This window comes from Stomoxys calcitrans, chromosome 3 (genome assembly GCF_963082655.1).
Source record: "Stomoxys calcitrans chromosome 3, idStoCalc2.1, whole genome shotgun sequence".
Classification (NCBI taxonomy): domain Eukaryota; kingdom Metazoa; phylum Arthropoda; class Insecta; order Diptera; family Muscidae; genus Stomoxys; species Stomoxys calcitrans.
The window spans coordinates 114,680,502-114,704,109 of record NC_081554.1 but is presented as its reverse complement, the minus strand read 5'-3'; the positions used below and the strand labels follow the sequence as shown (position 1 = coordinate 114,704,109).

At 38.4% G+C, this 23,608-nt stretch overlaps 1 protein-coding gene across 1 annotated transcript; it reads right to left on the bottom strand.

The window, feature by feature from the left end:
• Positions 1–240: 240 nt before the first annotated feature.
• Positions 241–1,303, bottom strand: LOC106081134 (REPTOR-binding partner). Its single transcript, XM_013242889.2, has 4 exons — positions 1,088–1,303; positions 795–876; positions 616–737; positions 241–539 (listed from the first exon to the last, which is right to left on the bottom strand). The coding sequence occupies exons 1-4, from the start codon at positions 1,136–1,138 to the stop codon at positions 441–443; spliced, it is 354 nt and encodes a 117-aa protein (XP_013098343.1). The 5' UTR covers positions 1,139–1,303; the 3' UTR covers positions 241–440.
• Positions 1,304–23,608: the final 22,305 nt, after the last annotated feature.

The window sequence follows — 23,608 nt, the reverse complement described above, 5'->3', positions numbered from 1 at the left end:
TGGAGCGAAATGTCCCATTTAAAATCCCAATCGATCTACAAAAGAAAGTATTTATGCAAAATTTCAAGCGCCTATCTTTAGTCCTTCGAAAGTTGGTGGGCTTTCGACCGACATGGCTAAATGAGCTTGGAATGCCAAGACGATCAATAATATACATATATATATAATTTTGTTGGGTCTCAGGTCAATACTTCGATGTGTTATAAACGATGGGTATGTCCCCATCCTATGGTGCAAGGTATAAACACGTTTTTTTTTAGAGTAAGATTTATTACTTACACTGCCTTTATACTTATATTACAATTTTAGTGGGTGTAATACATATATATATACATATATAGCTTGCCCAAGTTCCTTAATAGAATGTTCATGGGAAATTTTGCATATGAGAATGATTTTTTGCTTAAAAAAACTAACATGTTACCTATGCATTTAAATTATTATGCTATCTCTTGCTTAAGAATTCCAGACTCCTCTAACAACTGATGAAACCCATTTGGAATTCTTCCCTCGCTTAACTCACAGCTCCATTGTTTGAACTAAATGAATAAAAAGAAATTAATCATTACCACTTATTAAAAATTTTTGTATGAAATTGTTTGTATACTGACTTACACGCTCCAATTCAGCCCGTAAAGCAAGAACGGCCTTTTCGCGATCAGCAACCAACTCTTCTAAGTATTGGTATCTTAGTTTTTTACGGGCTCTGCATTCTCGGGCACTTTGACGACTTCGTTCTAAATGAAACGTTTTAAATATTAACGAATTTCAAATAGCATATAAAAAACACTTGCCTAGTTTGGCTTTAATGTCCACTTTTTCATTTGATGCCTTGCGACCAGGTTTTCTTCCACGCTTGCCACCCTCTTTGCGTTCCTAAAAGTAGTAGTGTTTGTAAACAACCCCTGATGAAAATTGAGATGCATAATATGGATATTCCACTGCGTAGTTTTTGGTACAGTTTTTAAAAATTCTTTCTTTTTTGCAATTTACATTTTTTTCACAAATCCAAAATAATTCAGTGTATCCATATCAATTGTTATAAACAATTTTAGCAGTTTTTTTCACTTAAAGAAAAAATTCATACCGAGAGGTTTGGTTCTTCGGAGATTATCATTTGCATATCTTCACAATCCATAATAATAGAGTTATATACGTTTTACTATTAATTCCTCAAAAAATTATTCTCTAAAATTCTTATGACGTATTTATTAATCACGGACAAAGAAAAAAATTTAGTCGACTTTTTGTGTGTGTGACCACTTTTATTTATTTGTGTTGTGTTGTTGTGCTATGAAGCAGCGATGATAATCTGGATACTTTGGTACTTTCTTACGTACACTTGGGCAGCTGATGGAATTGTGCAACTTCAGAGTTGTATGCAAATCCCACTAGAACGTCAAATACTTGGTTTGGATTTTAAAATATTTTCACATTCTAAGCGTGTGTCGAATCTTCTATGGTAAGATGAGAGAAACAATTTAAGGTGGTCTCATTTGTATAACAACCACAAACCATATGGGGCAATCCGCCATCTTGTCAACAAGCTGATCGACGTTTTGCCAACACACAAAGAAAATTGTGCGTACATGAGCAGGGAATATCCGAGAAAGAAGAACACAACAAAGAGAATTCAAACAAAAATCTGACATTTTAATACCGTCAAACCTGGCCGACTGTTAACAGCTGTTCGTGTGAGACCACCTTTTAAAATACGCCTTGGGTCAGATCATGGCGAAACAATTAAAGGTTGTCTCGTTTGTACAACAACCACAAATTATAAGGTGCAATCCGCCATCAAGCTGATCGACGTTTTGCCAACACACACAAAAAAATTTGTGTGCGTGTGTGTAAACGTGTGCGTACACGAACAGAAAATATATGAGAAAGAAGATAACAACAAAGATAATGCAAACAAAAAAAAAAATGTGTCACCTTAATACCGTCAAAGCTGGCCGGCTGCTAACAGCTGTTCGCGTGAGACTAGCTTTTTTTAAATCCGCCTTGGGCTGAGATGTAAAAATTACTGCTAGCAGTAATATTAGCTGTGTTTGGGAACTCAAAAATTTATGAAAATTTTCAAAAATTTTTACGGGAAGTCGTTCGCGTACTTTATTTGCCAGCAGAAGTGAGCGCGAGAGGGAGTAAATTTTGACAGTTAGAAAATAGAGAACATGCAAATTTCTCCTGGGACTTTTTTTGCCAGCAGAAATTTGCAACTTTGAACAGATGTTTTGTAAAGGTCAGTTGTTCTATGAAAAGCAGCCGTTATATGAAAATACAAAAGCAAACGCCAAAATGTATCAAAAAGGCAGAGGTAAGTAAAAAAAATATAGATATTGTTTATTGGTAATGATTACATTTGTTTCATTTTTATTTACTTTTAATGAAGATTCATGGCAGCAGCTAGTGTTCAGGAACAGAGAACTCGACAAATGAATTTGTAATTTTACCTCGAATCGGTTGTTCTACATTACGGCTGGTACTATGTTCGTTTTTCACCGGTGAAAACACATGTTTTTCACGGTTACTTTATTGAAACATTAAAAAATTTTCAATTATAACAAGACTTTTGTGAAAAATTTTTCATATATAATGAGAGAATGTCATATTGAATGAAATCAGCATTTTTTTTGCATTTCTATTATCTAAGAAAGTAATCAAATACCTCATAATTATCGGTAGCATTTTTTACATAAAAAATTGTTTTCCAAGCAAGCACATAAAGTCCAACCAAAACAAAAATCAGCTGTTTTATGCAAATTTTCACTGGAAGTCGTTTGCGTACGTTTGCTTGCTAATTTTTTAAAAAGAGAGTAAAATGGCTCTTACTCTTCTGCAAATTTGTAGTGGAAAAATACCCAAACAGACCTATTACTGCCAGCAGTTATATTGGAGATTCCAACGTTGCAATGGATATATTTTAATTCTTGCTTTGGAAAAGAGGAAAATACGGCGAGTAAGACAAGTACTGTTGTTTTAAAAACAACATTACTTGTCTTATTCCCAATTTTAGGAAGTTTTATACATGGAACCTTCTTCACGAACCATTACTTTACGTAAGATAAATGCAAAATTGTGTCTATTTTTTTCTATTGTTTACATGAAAATAATCATGATATAATTACCAGGTATTGTACCATAAACAGCTGAGTGCAATTTTTTCTCGCGAAGTGCACTGTTAACATCTGTCTACGAGTTTTGGTTGTGTGTGTGTATTATTTTTTGAACTTTAGAAAAAATTTCATTAAAATTTGTTTACAAAAAATTTCATTAAAATTTTGTACTTAAGAAAAAAATTTCATTAAAATTTTGTATTTAAGAAAAATTATTTTAAGGTGGTCCTGGTCTGAACAAAATTTTGTCTCTGTAGAATATTATAAATATGAAATTTTGTCATTTTAAAACGTTTTATTAAAATTTTGTGTTTAGAATAAATTTAATTTATTATTATTTCTTTAGACAAAAGCATTTTAATGGGGGAGCTCGAATCCGTGGGACCACCCGGGCTACGTCCCTGTATGGTCCCATATCCAATTATATCGACTACCAAATATTGTTGTATAACTATAGTATATAAAGTATCAGATATAATTATATATAATTGGATATAGCAGATCCATTTGGATCTAATAAGCTTCAACCTTATCTTATCCAAGATATATTTGGATCTGACCGTAACAATTTTTTTAATATGTAATTTATTTACAGACAATCTTTAAATTAAACTTTTTCTAAATGAGTAATTTTCATGAAATTTTGCATTTGGGCTATTTAAAGGCCAAATTGAAAAATTTTGTTTCTAAAAACATGTTTTAGTGATTTTCAAATTTCAATGAAATTTTTTCTAAATTCAAAATTTCAAGGAATGGTTTTCTAAATACAAAATTGTAATTAAATTTTCTCTAAATCTCAATTTTTTCTCTCTTAAGATCAAATTGCAGTCAAATTTTTATACCACCACCATAAAATAGGGCAATATTCATTTAGTTATTCCGTTTGAAACACATCGAAATATCCATTTCCGACCTTACAAAGTATCGTCATAAAATTCTAAGACTTTTTAACAATGTCCGTGTGTTGGTCCGTCTGTTGTAATCACTCTACAGCTTTCAAAAATGGAGATATTTAGTTAAAGTTTTTTTCAATTACGATAGTGATTGAAATTTCGGCAATTTTCAACAAAAACATTAATTGATTCAATCATTTTATAATTGAATCTAAACTTTTTTCAATTACGACCGTGATTGAAATTTTTGTCGCTTTCAATTAAAAAAGTAATTGATTCAATAATTTTTTTAATTGAATGTAAACTTTTTTCAAATACGATCGTGATTGAAATTTTTGAAATTCTCAATTAAAAATTATTTGATTCAATCATACTTTAAATTGAAACTTACAAAATTTTTTATAATAATAAAATGTGATTGAAAATTTCATATTTTTCAATTAAACAATGACCGACTAGACCACTAGCTTTTTATTTTTTTTTCTCACTCGATTCGTTCGCCAATTCATTGAAAACAGCTGATTTTATAGACGGAAAACAGCTGTTTTCAGTAAGTCAAGTCAAATTTTGTTAAATACGTTCTGTATATAGAAGATAAAAACCCACGCAAACAGTATTTTGACTGCCTTTTTTAATTTCTAGACGGTTTTCTAAAGCATAATGGCGTCTTTAGCATCGATCTAATGAAAACATACTCTAGATAAATGCGTTTCTCTTGGGTTTACTTCCGCACTCTTTCTGGAAAAACTGGTTAATCCCCCGAAGGTGTTTTGTGTCTAAGAAGTGATCATGGACCCAAACATAAAACTCAAATTCGTGTTCCAGGAGTTTTACATACACATGTGAACCATGTTGAACCATCGAAATCGAGGGTGCGCCCTATACAACGCGCTTTTCGTTAAAACTTTAAAATAACATTTGCATATTTTCAAAAAAATATTTATTTCATCCAATTAAAAAATTAATTGGATATTTCGAAAATTTCAATAATTTTTTTAATTGGATCAATTAAGAAATTAATAGAACTTTTCAAAAGTTTTCAATCATTATTTTAATTGAATGTGAAATTTTTGTAGTTGAAAAATTTTTCAATCACCTTTTTCAAAAACTTTGATTGATATCATTTTCGTGATTGAAGTGGATCAATTAATTTCGTGATTAAAGCCGATTTTTATTTTTTTTTTGTGTACACAGGTTAAGTTCTTGAAAGAGCAAAATCGGACCATATTTAGATATAGTTGCAACATAGACCGATCTTCCCATTTAGGGTCTTCAGCTCATAAAAACCGCATTTATAACCCAATTTCGCTGAAATTTGAAACAGACCCGAATATGGTTCATATCGATACATGTTTCGATAAAGCTTTCTATATACACAGATCTGCCGATTTAGGGCCTTAAGTCCATAAAATCTGCAATTTTTACCCGATTTTGTGGAAATTTGAAATTGAAATTTGAAGTGAGTTAATTTAAGCATCCAGTCATCCGACCAGCGTATGCCCATGATTAGACCACATTTTTATATAGTTGTTTTATAGACCGATTTTCCAATTTAGGCTCTTAGTTCCACAAAAAGCAGATGTAACAATATGTTCTTTTAAGATCAATTGTATAATTTGCCCGCGAAAGCCGGGCAATGACATAGGAAATGCTCCAACATGTCATCATCTTCCCCACATGCCCTACATGAGCTCTTAGTCCTATGCGTCCCGTTATGGCAGCAAAAGCTATACTGACCTCCTTCTTACTTCCTTTCAGTAACAGCCTCGTCCTCTCACATCCGGATCACCCCATAGGATTTTCTTCGACTGTTTTGCTGTTCCACAGTGTTAAATGAACGTTTGTCAGCCACGCCCTTAAATCAGACAACGTTGAAACCAAGTTTATCGACGGCAGTTCTTAGATCTTCAGTGCTAAAACGTCTGCATTTCATTCCCCCTTACTCCTTTATGGTCCGGCAACCAAACGATGCGAATTGTGCCATCCTCAGAGAAGACGTTAATCTCCTTCTACACTCCAAGACTGTTCGTGACCTTACCGTCCTGGTTGTTATTACCCTTATGGCCATTCTATTGTCTGTAAAGATGTTGACATTCGACGTCCTCGCGTTAGTACCACACCACCACACACATTCCGTGATCGCCCGGATCTCCGCCTGCAGGACCGTTTTATGGCCAGGCAGTCTTAAACAGTTCTCAATGTAGACTCTGGCAATACTAGGGTTCCGTCAGCCCAAAACTGATTTCCAGAATAGGCTCCAGTTCCCTAGTGGGCATGGGCCTCATCGTTCCGCTATGCCAAGATGTTCTCTCAACTTGTTGTATGGTCCTGGACTAACCTCGGATTCGGGCCCCATTACGAGCCTACAGTCCGTCTACATAGTGCCCAACATCTGTGAGCCTTCTCAGTACGCATCTGAATGTGACACTTCCAACTCAGTTTCCTGTCCAAGATCACACCTAAGTATTTGACCTTGTCAGATATCAAAATCGTCTTATTGAGGAAACGTGGTGCGTTAAATTGGCCCACCATCGTCTTCCTCGTGAACACGCATATTTCAGCCTTCTCTTGGTGAAAATTGAGACCTCTGGGTCTAGCCCAGTCATATGCCATACGCAAGACCATTTCGGCCCTACTGCATAGCTCGTTCGGATCCTTACCCCTAAGTAGTATTATAACATCGTGTGCATAGCAGACGGCTTCAAATCCCTCCTCAGTTAATATCTGTAATAGGTTATTTATGGTGGTCACCCATAGGAGTGGCGATAAAATGCCCCCCTGTGGCGTGCCCTGGGCCACTTTCTCTCTTATATATATGTCATGGGATTCGGAATTTATCCACCTGTTCCGGACCTGATGGAATAATGCCGGAAATATTCCATCAGGTCCGGGTGACTTAAATGGTTTGTGGTTTGAAGCTCCTCAAGGCTTCCTTGACCATAAATTCCGTTATGATAAACCTTCGATCAATCTCATTATTCCAAGATTCCAGTGTCTCCGTGAGTCCCTTCGTATCCTGTGGAAAATGCGTTATCAACAAAAGCCTCAACATCTCCTCCGTTGCCTTTGTTCTCACTCTTATGTCGTCTACTAATGTTCCAATTTGAACACGGGTTTTTGAGAGAAACTTTTTCATCTTGGCGACGTCATTTAAGCTATCGACCTGGTCACAGAAAAGCTTCCAGGAGGCACTGCTCTGGTAATCTAATTGTATTTATTGAGCCGTGTGTAATACACATCGCAATTTACTTCCATTTTTTTACGACGTGTCCTGTTAAAAGGTCTACGGACCTCTTTCCCAATGTAGCGAATCTCCCCAGCCATCCACGGCTTTTCTTGGGCTGATTTCCTTCCTCGAAGAGGACAACTTACTTCGAAAGACTTCACTAGTGCAGTCGTAATACTGTTGACATTGTCGTCAATGGCTTCTAGACTCTAGACAAAATAGTATTTAAAATTGTTTAAAAAAAAATATTTTGTTTGTAAGTCTGGAATAATTTAATTTTTTATAAATGTGGCTGGCAAAAATATAAATAAACAAGAAAATTAATTATTAAAAAAACTAAAAATATTTAAATAGTTTGAAAACTCGTTTTCAAAACCCGACCTGATTTTGTTTTAATTTTCCCATTTTCTTTTTTTTTAGGTATTCCTCCATAATTCTGAAATTTTTATCAAAACAATTGAATAACCCACATCAAAAATCAATTTGTGTCTGTTTGTAGGTTTGTTCGTGTGTTCCTTATAGACTCAGAAACGGCTGAAACGATTTTCTTGAAATTTTCACAGATGGTGCATAATGATCTCTGAAGGGGGGCGGACCCTCCCCCTTACCCTAATTTTCAGAAACGCCAGATCTCAGAGATGGGTGGTGCGGTTTAAACGAAATTTTGTGTGCTCTCATATAATACCCTAAAAATAAAAATTTGGTATCCAAATTTCGGATGGGGTACCTAGGGGGACCGCCCCACCTTAAAACCTACCAAACATATATTTGAAGGGTAATTAAGTTTAGAAAACGTATCTGTTATCCAATTGTCGGACCAAGTGTTAGGAGGACCACCCCAACCCCCAAAATACCCCTAAATCGGACATATTTACCGACCATGGCAATATGGGACTCAAATGAAAGGTACGTTTCTGGAGGTCCACCCCTTCCCCCAAACAGGACTTTTTTCTGACCATGGAAATATGGGGCTTAAATAAAAGGTATTTGAGTGTAGAATACAAATCTGATATCCAAATATGGGTCCAAGTGCTTTGGGGGGGCCGCCTCTCCCCAAAAAATCCCCCAAACAGGACAAATTTACGACCATAGCAATATGGGGCTCTAATGAAAGGTCTTTGGGAGTAAAGCACAATTCTGATATCAATATTCGGAAAAAGTGTCTATGGGGCCACCCCAACCCCACAACACCACCCAAATAAGAAGTATTTGCTGAATATTTATAGTTTTTAGGGCCAATATCCCAAACCGGACAAATTTGCTGACTTTTGCAATAATGAGTTTAAATGAGATTACAAATCGAATTTGATATGCAATTTTTTCCGTATAAAGTAAAAGAAGGCGCAGCGGAGCGGGCCCGGTCAGCTAGTCTTATTATAAAACACCCTACAGACTAGCACATTCTGAAGGGTTTTGGAAGATCTATTTGGCCTGTAAATAGCCCTAGCAGATTGTTTGCTTCCAAAGATGTAGAAGAAATGTATTTTGGGATCTGGATGTATTCGAAAACTGCACCAAACATAGGGTTGTCGCCAAAATTTTTTGTACATCCAGCGAATTTTATTTGTTACGTTCCTGTCTAGTTGGCACTAAAGTGGTTAAATAGAATCCCATAAAGATTAATAAGAAATAACTAGGATAAGTTTATTTTTGTCTGTGCTTGTGCGCTTTTGTGCCGTCATCGTGTTCGTATCTTGATGTTTTATTTTTCTTTAATATATTGGGTTGCCCAAAAAGTAACTGCGGATTTTTCATATAGTCGGCGTTGACAAATTTTTTCACAGCTTGTGACTCTGTAATTGCATTCTTTCTTCTTTCAGTTATCAGCTGTTACTTTTAGCTTGCTTTAGAAAAAAAGTGTAAAAAAAGTATATTTGATTAAAGTTCATTCTAAGTTTTATTAAAAGTGCATTTGCTTTCTTTTAAAAAATCCGCAATTACTTTTTGGGCAACCCTACAGCATGGGTTTATAGCGTTAGAAATAGTATAACAATATAAACGCCTTTATTTGAATTCTATTAGCCCATTATTCGTCTATGAATTCGCTCGGAGGGTTTATGGTCATCTAAGTTTGGATGTTAAAGACTTATTTTAGCTTAAAAGCCTTTATTGGAGCCCGATATCACATGGATTTTGGTAGTGGGAAGTGCCCCAGAAACGTGGTCCCGAAAGTGGGTATGAATCTCGTGCTCTACTCCCAAATACCTTTCATTTGAGCCCCACTTTGCCGAGATCGGTTAATATGTATGTCCAATTTAGAGATGTTTTCTGGGGTGAGGTCGTCCTTCAGACCCTTAGCCCTGAAAAAATATTAGTATCGTGCTCTACCCTCAAAAAACATTTTTAAACCCCATATTGCCATTGGTCTAAGGGGAGTTTATGGGATGAGTCGCCCTCAAACACTTGGCCACAAAATTTATTATCAAATTCGTTTTCAATTCTCAAATACCTTTCATTTCATTCAGCCACATATTACCATGGTCGGTAATTTTTTACTATTTGGGGAAGGGGCGGAGCCGCCAACACATGGTCCCACTTTTGGATATGGGATTCGTATTATACTCCCAAATACCTTTATTTGAGCCCTATATTGCGATGGTCAGTAAATAATTGCTTTGTGGGGTGTTTTTGGAGAAAGGGTAGACACCCAGATAATTGGTCCCGAAAGTGGGTATCAATTTCGTGCTTTACTCCCCAATACCTTTCATTTGAGCCTCACATTGACATGGTCGGTAAATATATCCGATTTAGGGGCCCAAACTGAAAATAAATATATCAGCATCTTGCTCTACTTTCAAATATCATTTATTTGAACCCCATATTGCCGTTGGCCTCAAAATTGGATATCAAATACGTTTGCTAATCTCAAATACCTTTTATTTAAATAAAATATCAATGTCGAGCATCACTCTCTTTAAGACCCAAATTGTCATGGACGGTTAGACAGTTGGTCCCGGATATTGATATCAAATTCGTAATCTACTCCCAATTATCTTTCATTTGAACCCTATATTTCCATAATCGACAAACATGACAGTTTTGGGGGCTGTTTTGAGGGATGAGGCGGCCACTCAGTGACTTGGACCTGAAAATATATATCAGATTCTTGTTCTCTTCTAAAATACCTCTTATTTGAGCCCCATATTGCAATAGTCAGCAAATACGTCCTATTTGGGTGGTTTTATGGGGGTGGCCCCATAGACACATTTCTCCGAATATTGATAAAAAAATTCGTGCTTACATCCCAAAGACTTTTCATTTGAGCCCCACATTGCTATGGTCGTAAATTTGTCCCCTTTGGGGGGTGTTTTGGGTAAGGGGTGGACCCCCAGAAACTTGGTTCCACATTTGGATATCAAATTCTTAATATACTCGCAAATACCAATCATTTGAGTCCCATATTGCCATGGTCGGTAAATATGTCCGATTTAGGGGTGTTTTGGGGGTTGGGGCGGTCCCCCAAACACTTGGACCGACAATTGGATATCAGATACTTTTCTACTATTAAATACCTTTTATGCGACTCAAACCATATTGTCGTGATTGGACTATATATATATATATATATATTTGGTAGGTTTTGGGGGGAGCGGCCTCCCTAGGTATCCCATCTAAAATTTGGATACCAAATTTTTGTTTGGATACCAAAATTTCGCTTAAATCGCACCACCAATATTCGAGTTCTGGCATTTCTGAAAATTATTGTAAAGGGGAGGGGAGGGTCTTCAGATATCAAAAAACGAAGTATCCTATTTTCGCCACGGGATCATTATGCGAGCTTATAGGAGACATGGAATAACCAGCAAAGGTCTTGTTGGGAAACTACAACACAAGCAGAACAACAAAAGGGAACATCAGCATCAGAAATAACGATGAATGAAATGTACAAACTTTAAACTCACATTTGAGGACCATTTCCCACAATAATACATTTTGAAACCAAACACTGCACTATATTTCTCCTTTCTTTCTTCTAGCGTGTATTTTAAGTAAATTGTCTTTATTTCTACTCTCCCATTAATTCGTCAATCATTATAGCAACATCTATCGCCGCCATTCTGCCCAACAACGCAGCGGTGGATAATCCAGTAGGTCATGGTAACCCTAAACTAGGTGACATCCACTATGTACTAAAATGGCCTTATTGACATGATGTGGCAACCTCATCAACTGTCACCGGTTTCGTTTCATATCCGCCCATTGCCAGAGAGAATGGAATACACAAAATTGCCTATCCAATGAACAAAATATTTCTTTGGCACTATTATAGCAATTGCGTGTACAAAAAATCACAGCAATCTATAGGTGGGCATTTAAGTTCCTCTTATTGATCGCTCCTTTTAGTTCCGTTCCACAAAAGGAACAAAAGGAAGCTTTGAATTTTGTTTTGAAGTCTCGTCTGTATTAAGTCTCGTTCTGAAAAAAAAAAGAATCGAAGCGCATCAAAACAACTTAGATTTGTTGACAATAAAAAATGTCATCCCGTATATGAGCACCACACAGGCTGGAACTTTGAGCTCCGACTTGTGTGGTGCCCATCGTTATCACGGGAAGCTTAGCTGAAAGCTACCCGGCGCATCCACAGGTTGCGGATGGTGGAAATCTCCGTTTTTATGCGGAGTAGCTGCAAATGCGGCCGCGGGCAGTCTGCGATTTTCAAGAAGAGAGTCTCAGTGAGGAGTCAGGTGGCACTGGCTCTTAATTAAATACTGAGTGCCAATGATACTCGAGATGAAAAGGCGAGTTATTGGCGCCTTCAAATAACCAATGGCCAACATCAGCGTCTGTTCCCAGGTTAGGGGCGGCTGGCGGCGAGCGTCGGATCGTGGAGCAAGCGGCTCGCCACAACGAGGGCTACGTGTGCAATCCCTCAAAACCCATGCGGCTGGGGCGCTGGGTCCGCCCCCCGGAAATCTGAGAACTACTATGAGAAACAAAGGAATAGTAAAAACAGACCCCCCCCCCAACGTTGACGACCCACGCAAACGAAAAAAGGACCATGATTTGCGGATCTGCACCTGGAATGTCCGCACTCTTTATAGAGAAGGTGCAGTATACGCGCTGGCGGATGTATTAGAGAAGTACAAGGCAGATATTACCGCCTTACAGGAAGTGCGATGGACTGGGAATGGCGTCACTACAACACCTAACGGTGATGAACTATACTTTAGCTGCCATAATACGAGGCATGAATTTGGCTGTGGATTTGTGATTAGTCGGAGACTGAAACACCTTGCCTCCAGCTTTACTCCGGTGGATGAGAGGCTAGCCACAATTCGCAAAAAAGCCAAATTCTTCAATATCAGCCTTATTTGTGCCCATGCCCCGACGGAAGACAAAGACGAGCAGACCAAGGGTATTTTCTACGAGCGCCTAGAGAGAGAATATGACCGCTGCCCCGCCCATGATATTAAAATCGATCTGGGAGATTTTAATGCGAAAATACGGAAGGAAGACAAAAAACATGGTAGTTAGTAGCACCAGATTTCAACATAAAAATATTCACAAAGCCACATGGCTGTCACCCGGTCAAAACACGAGAACCAAATTGATTACGTTGTGATAGATGGAAGGCATTCATCCAGTGTGTTAGATGTACGATAGATTCTTGGAGCGAATATAGATTCGGATCATTACCTTGTTGCAGCAAAGGTTCGCACCCGTTTGAACATGGCGAGGAAAGTACGATCTGACACTGCACGGAAGCTGGACATTGAAAAGCTGCAGACACAACAAATGGCAGTGGCATACTCCACTCGACTGACCCAACTGCTTGATGACAGCACTCCTTGTTCCGATGATATAATGACGCAGTGGCAAACAATTGCCCACTCCATGGAAAATGCCGCGAAATCTGTACTTGGGTACCGGAAGCCTCCTCCAAAAAACCCATGGTACGACCAAGAATGTCGAGATGGAGAGAGGAGAAACGTCTATTCCGCAGAAAGAAAAAAGAAATGGAAAGACGTGAGTGCGAGCGAATTGAGATGTACAGGAGTCAGAATGAAGTCCGGAAATTCTACCAAAGAATTAAACACCAAACCGATGGCTTTGGTGCAGGCACATCCTCCTGCAGAGACAAAGAAGGAAATCTGGTAACTGACACAGACAAAATGCTGAGGATATGAAAAGAACATTTTACCCAACTGCCAGTGTCCGATGTTGGCGTCGAAGAGGATACCGCAGAACCAATCCCTGATGATGGTATAGAATGTTTACCTCCTAGTCAGAATGAGGTCCAAGTAACAGTAACCCGACTAAAGAACAACAAGGCAGCAGGAGCCGACGGGTTACCCGCTGAACTATTTAAGACTGGAGGCGACACGCTGATAAGGCGTATGCATCAGCTTATCTGCGCAATCTGGCTAGAAGAACGCATACCCGATGATTGGAACCTCAGCATACTATGTCCCGTACACAAGAAAGGTGACAAGACGGAATGTGCCACCTACAGAGTAATAAGTCTCCTCCCCATCGCATACAAGATACTCTCGAGCGTACTGTGTGAAAGATTGAAACCTAAAGTCAGTGAGATAATTGGGCCCTATCAATGCGGCTATAGACCTGGTAAATCCACCCTAGACCCGATATTCACACTGCGCCAAATCCTGGCAAAGACCCGAGAAGGACAAATCAACACCTACCATCTCTTCGTTGACTACAAAGCCGCCTTCAATACTCCTTTACGTTAAAGGTATTTCAAGCCATGTCTGAGTTTGGTATCCTTGCAAAATTAATGAGACTGCAGGATGACACTTGCTGATGCGCGTTCCTCAGTAAGAATAGGAAAGAATCTCTCCCAACCATTTAATACCAGGCGAGGTTTCAGACAAGGAGACAGCCTATCGTGTGATCTCTTTAATATCCTGCTGGAGAAGATTATACGAGATGCAGATGTGAATAGATATGGCACACTAATCACAAGAGAACACATGCTACTCGCCTATGCCGACGATATCGATATCATAGGTCGGTCACCGGAAGTAATATCTGGAGCCTTTGAAAGAATCGAGTCTTTTGAGAGTCAGTGAAAATGGGTCTGGCAGTAAATGGAGATAATACGAAATGGATATTTCAACTCCCAAAATGCCTTGCACAACCGAGCAGATAAAGAAAATGGAGAAAGTTGGGAACCACTACTTTGAGATAGTCAGTAACTTTATCTACCTCGGCGCCCCCGTACCCGAAACGAATGACACCAGTTTTGAGATAAAGCGAAGAATAATACTGGCAAACAGATGCTACTTTGGACTAAGTAAGCAGTTTAGAAACAAGGCAACCTCTCGACAGACGAAGACTACACTTTACAAGACACTGATACTACCCGTGCTGTTATATGGTTCTGAAGCATGGGTATTTGTGAAAGCAGATGAGAGGAAGATTCTTCATAAAATATATGGACCAGTTTGCGTTAACGGAGAATTTCGGCGACGTATGAACCACGAGCTGTATGAGCTGTATGACGACGATAGCATATTTACACGCATCAAAATACAACGGCTGCGTTGGCTAGGTCATGTTGTCAGAATGGATGAAGAAGCTCCAGCAAAGAAGTCTTTTGAAGGCAAACACGGTGGTACACGCAAACCGGGAAGAATAAAAGCCCGATGGAAAGATCAAGTTGTGGGAAACACCTCGAAACTTGGTGTCATAGATTTTAGAATGAGCGCAGAAGATCGAGGCGCTTGGAACGCTATTCTATTGGGTTGCCCAAAAAGTAATTGCGGATTTTTTAAAAGAAAGTAAATGCATTTTTAATAAAACTTAGAATGAACTTTAATCGAATATACTTTTTTTACACCTTTTTTTTAAGCAAGCTAAAAGTAACAGCTGATAACTGACAGAAGAAAGAATGCAATTACAGAATCACAAATTTGTCAACGCCGACTATATGAAAAATCCGCAATTACTTTTTGGGCAACCCAATATATACGAATAATATTTACTTGTGGGATTAAGAATATATTTCCATATAGCATGGCATTTGCCTTTGCCCAACTTATGCAGAACTACCTTAGTAAAGAAGTTTTTCATTTGTGGCAATTTTATACCCTTCACCATTGGATAGGGATATCCCTTATTATATACCTATTTCGTCATTCCGTTTGTAACTCATCGAAATATTGATCTGTGAAATAACACTTCTTATTAGTGCAGGTCGGCTGGGATTGTTAATGGGCCATATAGGTCCATGTTGTTGTAGTTGTTGTAGCAGTTTGTTGCGTTCTTTCTTTCGTCTGCTTGATTCTGTAGAGTGTCAAGACCCAGGAACCCTGCGACTAAGATGGGTTGCGTCCACAGGGATCTGGGTTTGAGTCGATTGGGTTTGGCTGGGCAGTTAAACAGTTGACGTTTATCGTGCGGTCCCTGGTTACAATCGGGACATACATCTTGCACGTCGGCATCAATCCTTGCTCTGTAGGAGTTGAGGCGGCTGCATCTGCCGGAACGTAATTGAGCCAGAACTACTCTGGTTTGCCGGGGGAGGTCAATTTCTTCAGGTGCAATGGGAGGCGGTCGTTCTCCAAGGACTAGCATGTGTGGTAACCATTTACCGCACATGCTACCGTGTCTGCATGAATGTTGTCTAGACCTGCTTGATATGCCGCTTGATTTTGAGGTTCTCTCTTATAGCTCTGAACCGCACGCTTTAGATCATGTAGATCTACCTTAAGGCTTCTGGGCGGAGGATATCTATCCACTAGATGGTGATTTGGATGGTCTCTGTGATAACAGCCCAAAAGATATTGCTTAGACAGCATGTAGTTATGTCTGTCTTCGCACTGGTAGGATCTTTGTCTCCTGATGGAGGTGGTCCACATGAGAACTGAGGAGACAGCCCGTCGCAGTTCGGAGGGCGACATTCTGGCAGATCTGAATATTATTTTACTGCGTGTCACAAAGTTGACGAGACCACACTGGCACTGCATAACTTACCACAGACCGGCCAAGGTTTCTTTGTCTGCACCCCAGCACCCCAGTGCTGCCAGCAAGTGACTTGAGGACGTTGTTTCTACTTTTGACTTTATCGCAAATTGCTGTAGAATGTGGGGAGGAAGTGTAAGAGCTGTCAAATGTGACGCAAAGTATTTTGGGACACTTGGTGTGTCGGAATCATTTCTCCATAGACCATCAATTCAGCTCAGTATTCACCTCACACGTATTTGTTCTGAACAATGTGGCTGAAGATTTTGTGGCAGATATCTTCAGATTTCTTGCAGCGAAATATGAAGCTCTATATGCCGTCTGGAGGGGCTCTCTATGCCGCCTGGAGGGGGCGGAATGGAGGGTAGGTAGAGGTTAAACAGTGCCGGAGATATCACCCCACCTTGGGGAACTCCCTGTTTCACTCTACGCTGCTTCGACTTCTTATCCTTAACTTCCACAAATGACTGGCGACCACACAGGTAATTCGCGACCCATCGTTTCAGCCCTGGCTGGAGGGACGTGTTAGCGATGTCCTCAAATAATTTGGCATGGCTGACAGTGTCAAATGCCTTCAATAGGTACAGTGCCACGAGGACCGTCCTATCACATGGCCTGGGCTGATTGAAACCACGGCAAATGTGTGCGATGACGGCAGGCAAAGCTGTTGTTGTGCTACGCAGTCTTCGAAATCCATGTTGATGCTGGGTGAATGGAAATTCTCCTACGAGGCTCTGGAGGAGTAATGCCTCAAGCGCCTTTGCTACTGGTGAGAGAAGGGAGATCGGTCTGTATGAATCCCCCATACTCCTTTTCTGGCTTCAGTAGCGGGATCACTCTGCCCATTTTCCAGACATCGGGAACTATAAGAGTGTTCAAGGACAGGTTGAGGACAGTAGTAAGGTACTCAACTCCAGGTGAATACAGATTCTTCAACATCAATGTAGAGATTCCGTCGGGGCCCAACGCCTATGATGATTTGGCGCCATGGATACCGGTGCCTAAGATACAATGCTCCAAGTGTTCCAGCCACGAATTCCGCTTATGTTTATTGACTATGCTTATTATGTCCAGATTCAGCTCGCTGATTCTGGGGTTAGTGGAATCTCATCACGCTCGTCTGCGAGTACCGCTGCCTGCGCAGGGAAATTGGACCGCACTTGGTATATTCGACCGGCTAGTATAAAGCGAGCGGCTGCTGCGTTAATGATGTCTCAGAATTTCCTCTCGGCCACTAGCACATCCGAGGAGGGTAGCAGTTCACTGAAGTGGCGACTGGTATAATCTCCGAAGCCTGCCCAATAAGGCTTTCTTCTGATTGATAAACGTCTGGCGCTCAGAGGTTATGAAGTCGGGTGGTCGGTCGATGGCGAGAATATTGGAGAGGTGGTCTGACCCCAAAGAGATGACCGCTTGCCAGGATACGTCACTCAGGAGTTCAGGGGATGCAATGGAGATGTCTGCCGAGCTGCTGTACCTCCTCGTAATCCTAGTCGGGGCATCCTCATTCACCGTGCAAAACGTGGAGCTATCAATCTGCTCTGCCAAAGCTATGCCACGCTGGTCGTTACCTAGAGGAGAATGCAACCCACTTATGTCGGGGTTGTAAGCCTGGCCATTAATCGGGACACAGCTACCAACCGGCGGTATATACACGTTGTATAGCTCTATCTCGGCAGTACCGGACCTGACTGCTATCCCCATGCATTCCATGTAGGGGTCACTAGCGTCAAGCGCAGGTGAGATAGGTCTATACTGCACGGAATGGTGTACTACGAAAGCCAATCCCCCACCTCCATTCCTTAAGCGATCCTTACGTAGCACATTGCAACCGTGACAACTGTGCAAGCTGCAGGTGTTGGTCAGCTTTGTCTCCTGGATCGCTGCGACCAATATGCTCTTTCGAATCATAAAGTCCACGATCTCATCGATCTTGCCACGGAGACCGTTGCAGTGTAGTTGCAAAAATTATACATTTCCCGGCACTGGCTTGGCAATATTTGGTTTGGTATGCTGGCGTTGCGTATATTGCAGTAAGGGAGAAGTCGGGGGGGTCACATAGTCCGACGACGACGACGCTTGTGACCCTTTGCTGGCTATGTTCGCACAGCACCTTGCAACATATCCAGTATGACTATACTCCCCTAGTGAAGTGAGGCCAGATCAAGATCGGAAATGTACCCACTCCATGCACCTCACCGACATGAAGGCGGTTCTGGGAAACCGAACAGAACCAGGGTCCGGGTTCTTTTCAATCCCGGAACGGACCAGAAGCATGCGGAGAAGGTACTCCGGAAGCCACGAAAAAAGACGAACACGTACACTGAGGCGGCAACCCTTGCCGATGAGGGTTCCATCGGGTCAATCCGGTGGGTTGCTATATATTATTATACAGTTGACAACAGGATGGGTTTTGGATTACGACGTTCTTGAAAATGTTTCGACCGGCGAAGGTTAAATGCTTTTTTGTGAATTGTGAAATAATTAAATAAATAAAAATAAATATTTTTTTTTAATAAAAAAAGGAAATAAATAATTACAATAATTTGTTTTAAAATATTTGATACATAATTTGGATAATTAACATAACTTAATAAATTAAATTTTATTGCTCAATAGCCAATAAGTTCATGTTGGCCATATTATTGTATATGAAATACCAGATCTGATTGAACTGAAATATACTTCTTCATCATCATACATATGTACCCTACTGTGACGTATACAAGCGGGGAGATCGTCACTGTACATTGTGTAGAGTAAAGGGCCCAGAATGGATCCTTGTGGTACCCTTTCGCGACATCCAAGGGTTTTGAGCAACGTTTACCTATTACCACTGTCTCTCTCTGATCTTTGGGATAAGTACGATTTCAGTAGTCTTGTAGAAAAATTGAGAAGTGGAAAAACTTAGCCAGTTTAAAATATGCTCTGTCTGTATCTACACTGTGAAAGGCTTTTGAATGATCCAGTAACACCAAGATTGAAACGCGATTATCGTCCATATTTTGTCGTAGGTCTTCAGTTACTTTTTGTAAGGCCACAACTGGGATGTTGTCTAAACCCGGACTGGAATTTGGTCAAAAGCGAATTGTTAACCAGGTAAGATTTAACGCTGCACTCAAAAACTTTTGACAAATATGGCAGTATAGTTACTGATCGGTATTTATTAGAATCCTTTGAAAGTGGAACAACCTTAGCTCTCTTCCAAGATATTGGATAGTATGATCTTGTTATTATCGAGTCAAACTAACAAGCAAAATATTTTATGTAAAGAAAATTTTTTAAATAATATTTTTTCTACAAGTAAAATTTCAATTAAAATAATGAAGCTAGAATTAATAAAAAACTCAGAAAAAATTAGGTCTTAAAGAAATTTTTGCTGCTTTTCGGAATGATTTTTATTGAAAAAATTTTTTAAAAAATTTTTGAAAAAAATTCCATGATTTTGGCTTAAGAAAATTATAACAATTTCTTGTTTAAAATAAGCTCAAAAACTTTATCTTTAAGAAAAAATACGCTGCAATTCGGTCTTTAAGGGAAATTCCTTTAATTTTTTTTTTTAATTTTAGAAAAATGTTGTCGTTTGATAAGATTTTATTGAAAAAGTGATTTCGAGAGTGACCAGGCCTGAGCAAAATTTTTTCAATAGGCAATATTTCATTGAAATTTTGCCCAAAAAAAAATTTTTTAAAAAAATTTATTTAAATTTTGTCTGCACAAAATCTTATTGAAATTCAGTCTTTAGAAAAATTTCATTAAAGTGTCTTTATCTTTGTAAACATTTGTATATTGTTATTGGAATTGTGCCCAGATTAGACCAATGGATTTTGCTTTTGTTTCTATTGAAAATAGAACAGCAAAATAGGAAAAATCTAGAGTCGCAAAATTCATTGAGCAGATACATTTTTTATTGAAATTTTTGTGTTTAGAAAAATATCATCAAAATGTAGTCTTCAGAAGAAAATTTATCCTTAGAAGAAATTTATAAAGATTTTGACTTTAGAAAAATTGCATTAAAATTTTGTTCTTAGCATAAGTTGTAATGAAATTTTTTCTTTAAAAAATAATTTCGATTGAGTCTGAGTCCCTGGCTGAAGTTTTGTCGTTAGAGAATGTTACGCTGAAATTTTGTCTTAAGAATTAGTTTAAAAAAATTTCATTTTCATCAATTTTGTTTCAGTCAGAATTCCATTACAATTTTGTCCTTACGAAAAATTGTCATTAAAGATAATTTTATTGAAATTTTGTATTTAGAATGAGTGTAATTTAATAGCCACGCTTCTGGCTACGTCCCTGGTTTCAAATCTTTGTTTTTTTTTATACCCCAGATGGTTTTCAATAAGATTTAGGTCCCGCTATTGCGATAGGCTTTCCAAACTCGGTACAAAAAGCTCTTGGAACTAGAATTCCGGTAAGAGAGCGTTGAGCCGTTAATTTATATGGACTGTCACATAATTCGAAATGGAAACATTTTATTATCAAAGACTTCGTTGTGATCCATAACACACATTTTGTCCGTAATCCAGAAAATAGGACATGGGGAGAATACAGAAAAACACCTACAAATAATCCATGTTTCACCGCCTTCTAGGGGTGCTTAGAATTGTATTCTTTGGACCTGGTATTCATTTTCTTTTTTCTATCAGACGGGAAAACGTACTTCCGTCGACCCAGGATCATAGAATATAATCAAAAGCACACTTATAAGACCTTGAAACATGGTGGGGTCTCATGGATGATTTGTAATAAGAAGCATTTGTGCAAAATTTCATGCGCCAAGCTTTACCCCTTCGAAAGATAGCGTGCTTTCGGCGGACAGACGTACGGACGGACGGACATGGCAAGATAGACTTAAAATGTCATGGCGATCAAGAATTTATGATGATGTTACAAACGGAATGACGAAATTAGTATACCCCTATCTTATGGCGGAGGGTATAAAAACATGGGTTTTCCATTGTGAAGTACGAACATTGTACCGGTTTTACCTGTGTAGCATTTCCGCTGGTGAACGAACGTTCGCTGTAAATTGCCACTTTTTGATGTAAGAGTCAACATGGTTTATGGTACAAGCCAAGACTGCCAATATACTAATAGTCAACAAACAAAAATAATCATGTTGGTTATGGTTGACCTTAAATTTTATTTTTCAAAGTTAATGCTTAAAAGACATGCAAATGCTTCTAATTTGAATTTATTCAGTTTTTCTCGGTATTTCGATTGACGTCGTCAACATTCTTCTAGGGGTCTGTTTACACAAATACAATTAAAAAAAACAAAATTGTGGATTAAACAACAAAATCACAAAAATTAACAAATTTAAAACAGTTGAACTGTGTGAAAATTGAGTCGACTTTTTTTAATAAAGCTATTTGTCGATTGGTGTTTTCTTCTCCCGTGCTTGCTTATTGTGTGTCTGTACATCGGAGAACATTTGTATGTGTCGGAGAACATTTGTCTCTTTGTTGTCATCTTCTTTCTCGCATATTCTCTGCTCAAGTACGCATACAAATTTCTTTGAGTGGTTGATAAAACGTCGATCTGCTTGATGGCAAGATGGCGGATTGCACCATACGATTTGTGGTTGTTGTACAAATGAGACCACCTTTAATTTTTTCATCATGGGGAACATCTATAATATGAAGCATTTCTAGAGTTAAACGTCGATAGTAGGTACTTTCTTCTGCCAGTATCTCTACTTTGGCAAAGCTGGGTTTATGCCCAGTTCTTGCAAAGTGGGCCGCGAGTGCAGTTTTTTGCTATATGGGTTTATTAATGGCCTTTATGTCTGATTTGAGTGATTACATTCTCGTCTTTAGCTTCGAACCCTTTTTTTGCATTTTATCCTATAAATCACGTTAGATTTATCGTCTTTCAATGGAAAAATAAAACAAAAATAAACAAAAATATTTTTTTTGGAAATATGTATCTTTTTTATAGCCACCATCATGGGAAAAGGGTTATATTAATTTTGTTATTCCATTTGCAACAAATTGAAATATTGGGATGGAAGAATAAGTGGAAATAAGTCTGCCATTTTTAAATGGATAAAGATATCATTACAAAATTTCAGACGACTTTAAATTGTGTTGACTCAAGTATGATATATGTGATATTTTTTTACGAAAAAACTGGAAACCCCTTCGAGTTTTCAAAACACAACGCTGAAACCTTCAACTTGATAACATATTTTTCATATTTTTGTTATCCCATATGTTCCCTAAATACTTGGAGAAAAAAAATTTTGCGCCTTATAAGGATTGAGATCTCTAAGGCTATTTTCCTGAACAATGCCGATTTTGCAAACATCTTTCTCCAGTATGGGCATTTTGTATATACTGATAGAAAAAGGACGGTACTTTGCCAATATTGACTGGTATTATTTTCTTCCCGTTATTGGGAAAGATGTTTAATACCATGTGTTATCAATTGAATACCAGAAGAAGGAGGCTATTAAGAACTGACGTCGTCACATTTATATTCTTTTCACCGCGGCATAAATGTTGTTTAACATGTTCTATAAAGCAGAATATTCTTTTCAGTTTTCGGAATTGTTGCGAAAAACTTGGACAGTTGTTCACGTGAAAAGCCGAACAGAGTACCAACCATGACATAATTAAATAAATAAATTTTTTCTTGCGAAGTGCGCCAATTTTCGTTGTTTGTGTGTTGTAGTTCTTAACTATAATATATATATATATATATATATATATATATATATATATATATATATATATATATATATATATATATATATATATATATATATATATATATATATATATATATATATATATATATATATATACACACAAACAACGAAAATTGGCGCGAACTAGTACGCGTTGTTTTTCCCTTATAAAGTGTAGTTTGCTCAAAACAGATTTGGTCGGAACATAGTATAACACGATTTAGCCATGTTCGTCCTTCTGTCCGTCTGTCTGTTGAAATCACTCTACAGTCTACAGCAAATTCGGGACAGTGCGTTGTGTTAGGCCACTCGAAATCCTTGTTCAATACGCTCCAGATCGGTTTTGATTTAGATGTAGCTGCCATATAGAAAGATCTCTCGATTTAAGGTCTTCCGCCCATTAAATCCACATTTATTATATGACTTCGCTGAAATTTGAGGCAGTGACTTGTGCCAAGCCTCTAGAAATCATTTTTTAATACGGCCCACATCTGTTTAGATTTGGATATAGCTGCCATATTGACGGACCTTGCGATTTAAGGACCCATAAAAGGTGCATTTTTAGTCCAATTTTGTTAAGATTTGAGCAATAAGTTGTGTAAGAACCCTCGATATCCTTGTTGTATTTCGTCCAGATCGGTTCAGATTTGGGTATATCTGTCATATAGACCGATCTCTCGATTTATAGTCTTGGGCCCATTAATTTCCGATTTCACAGATATTTGGTATAGCGTGTTGTGATAGGCTCCTCGACATC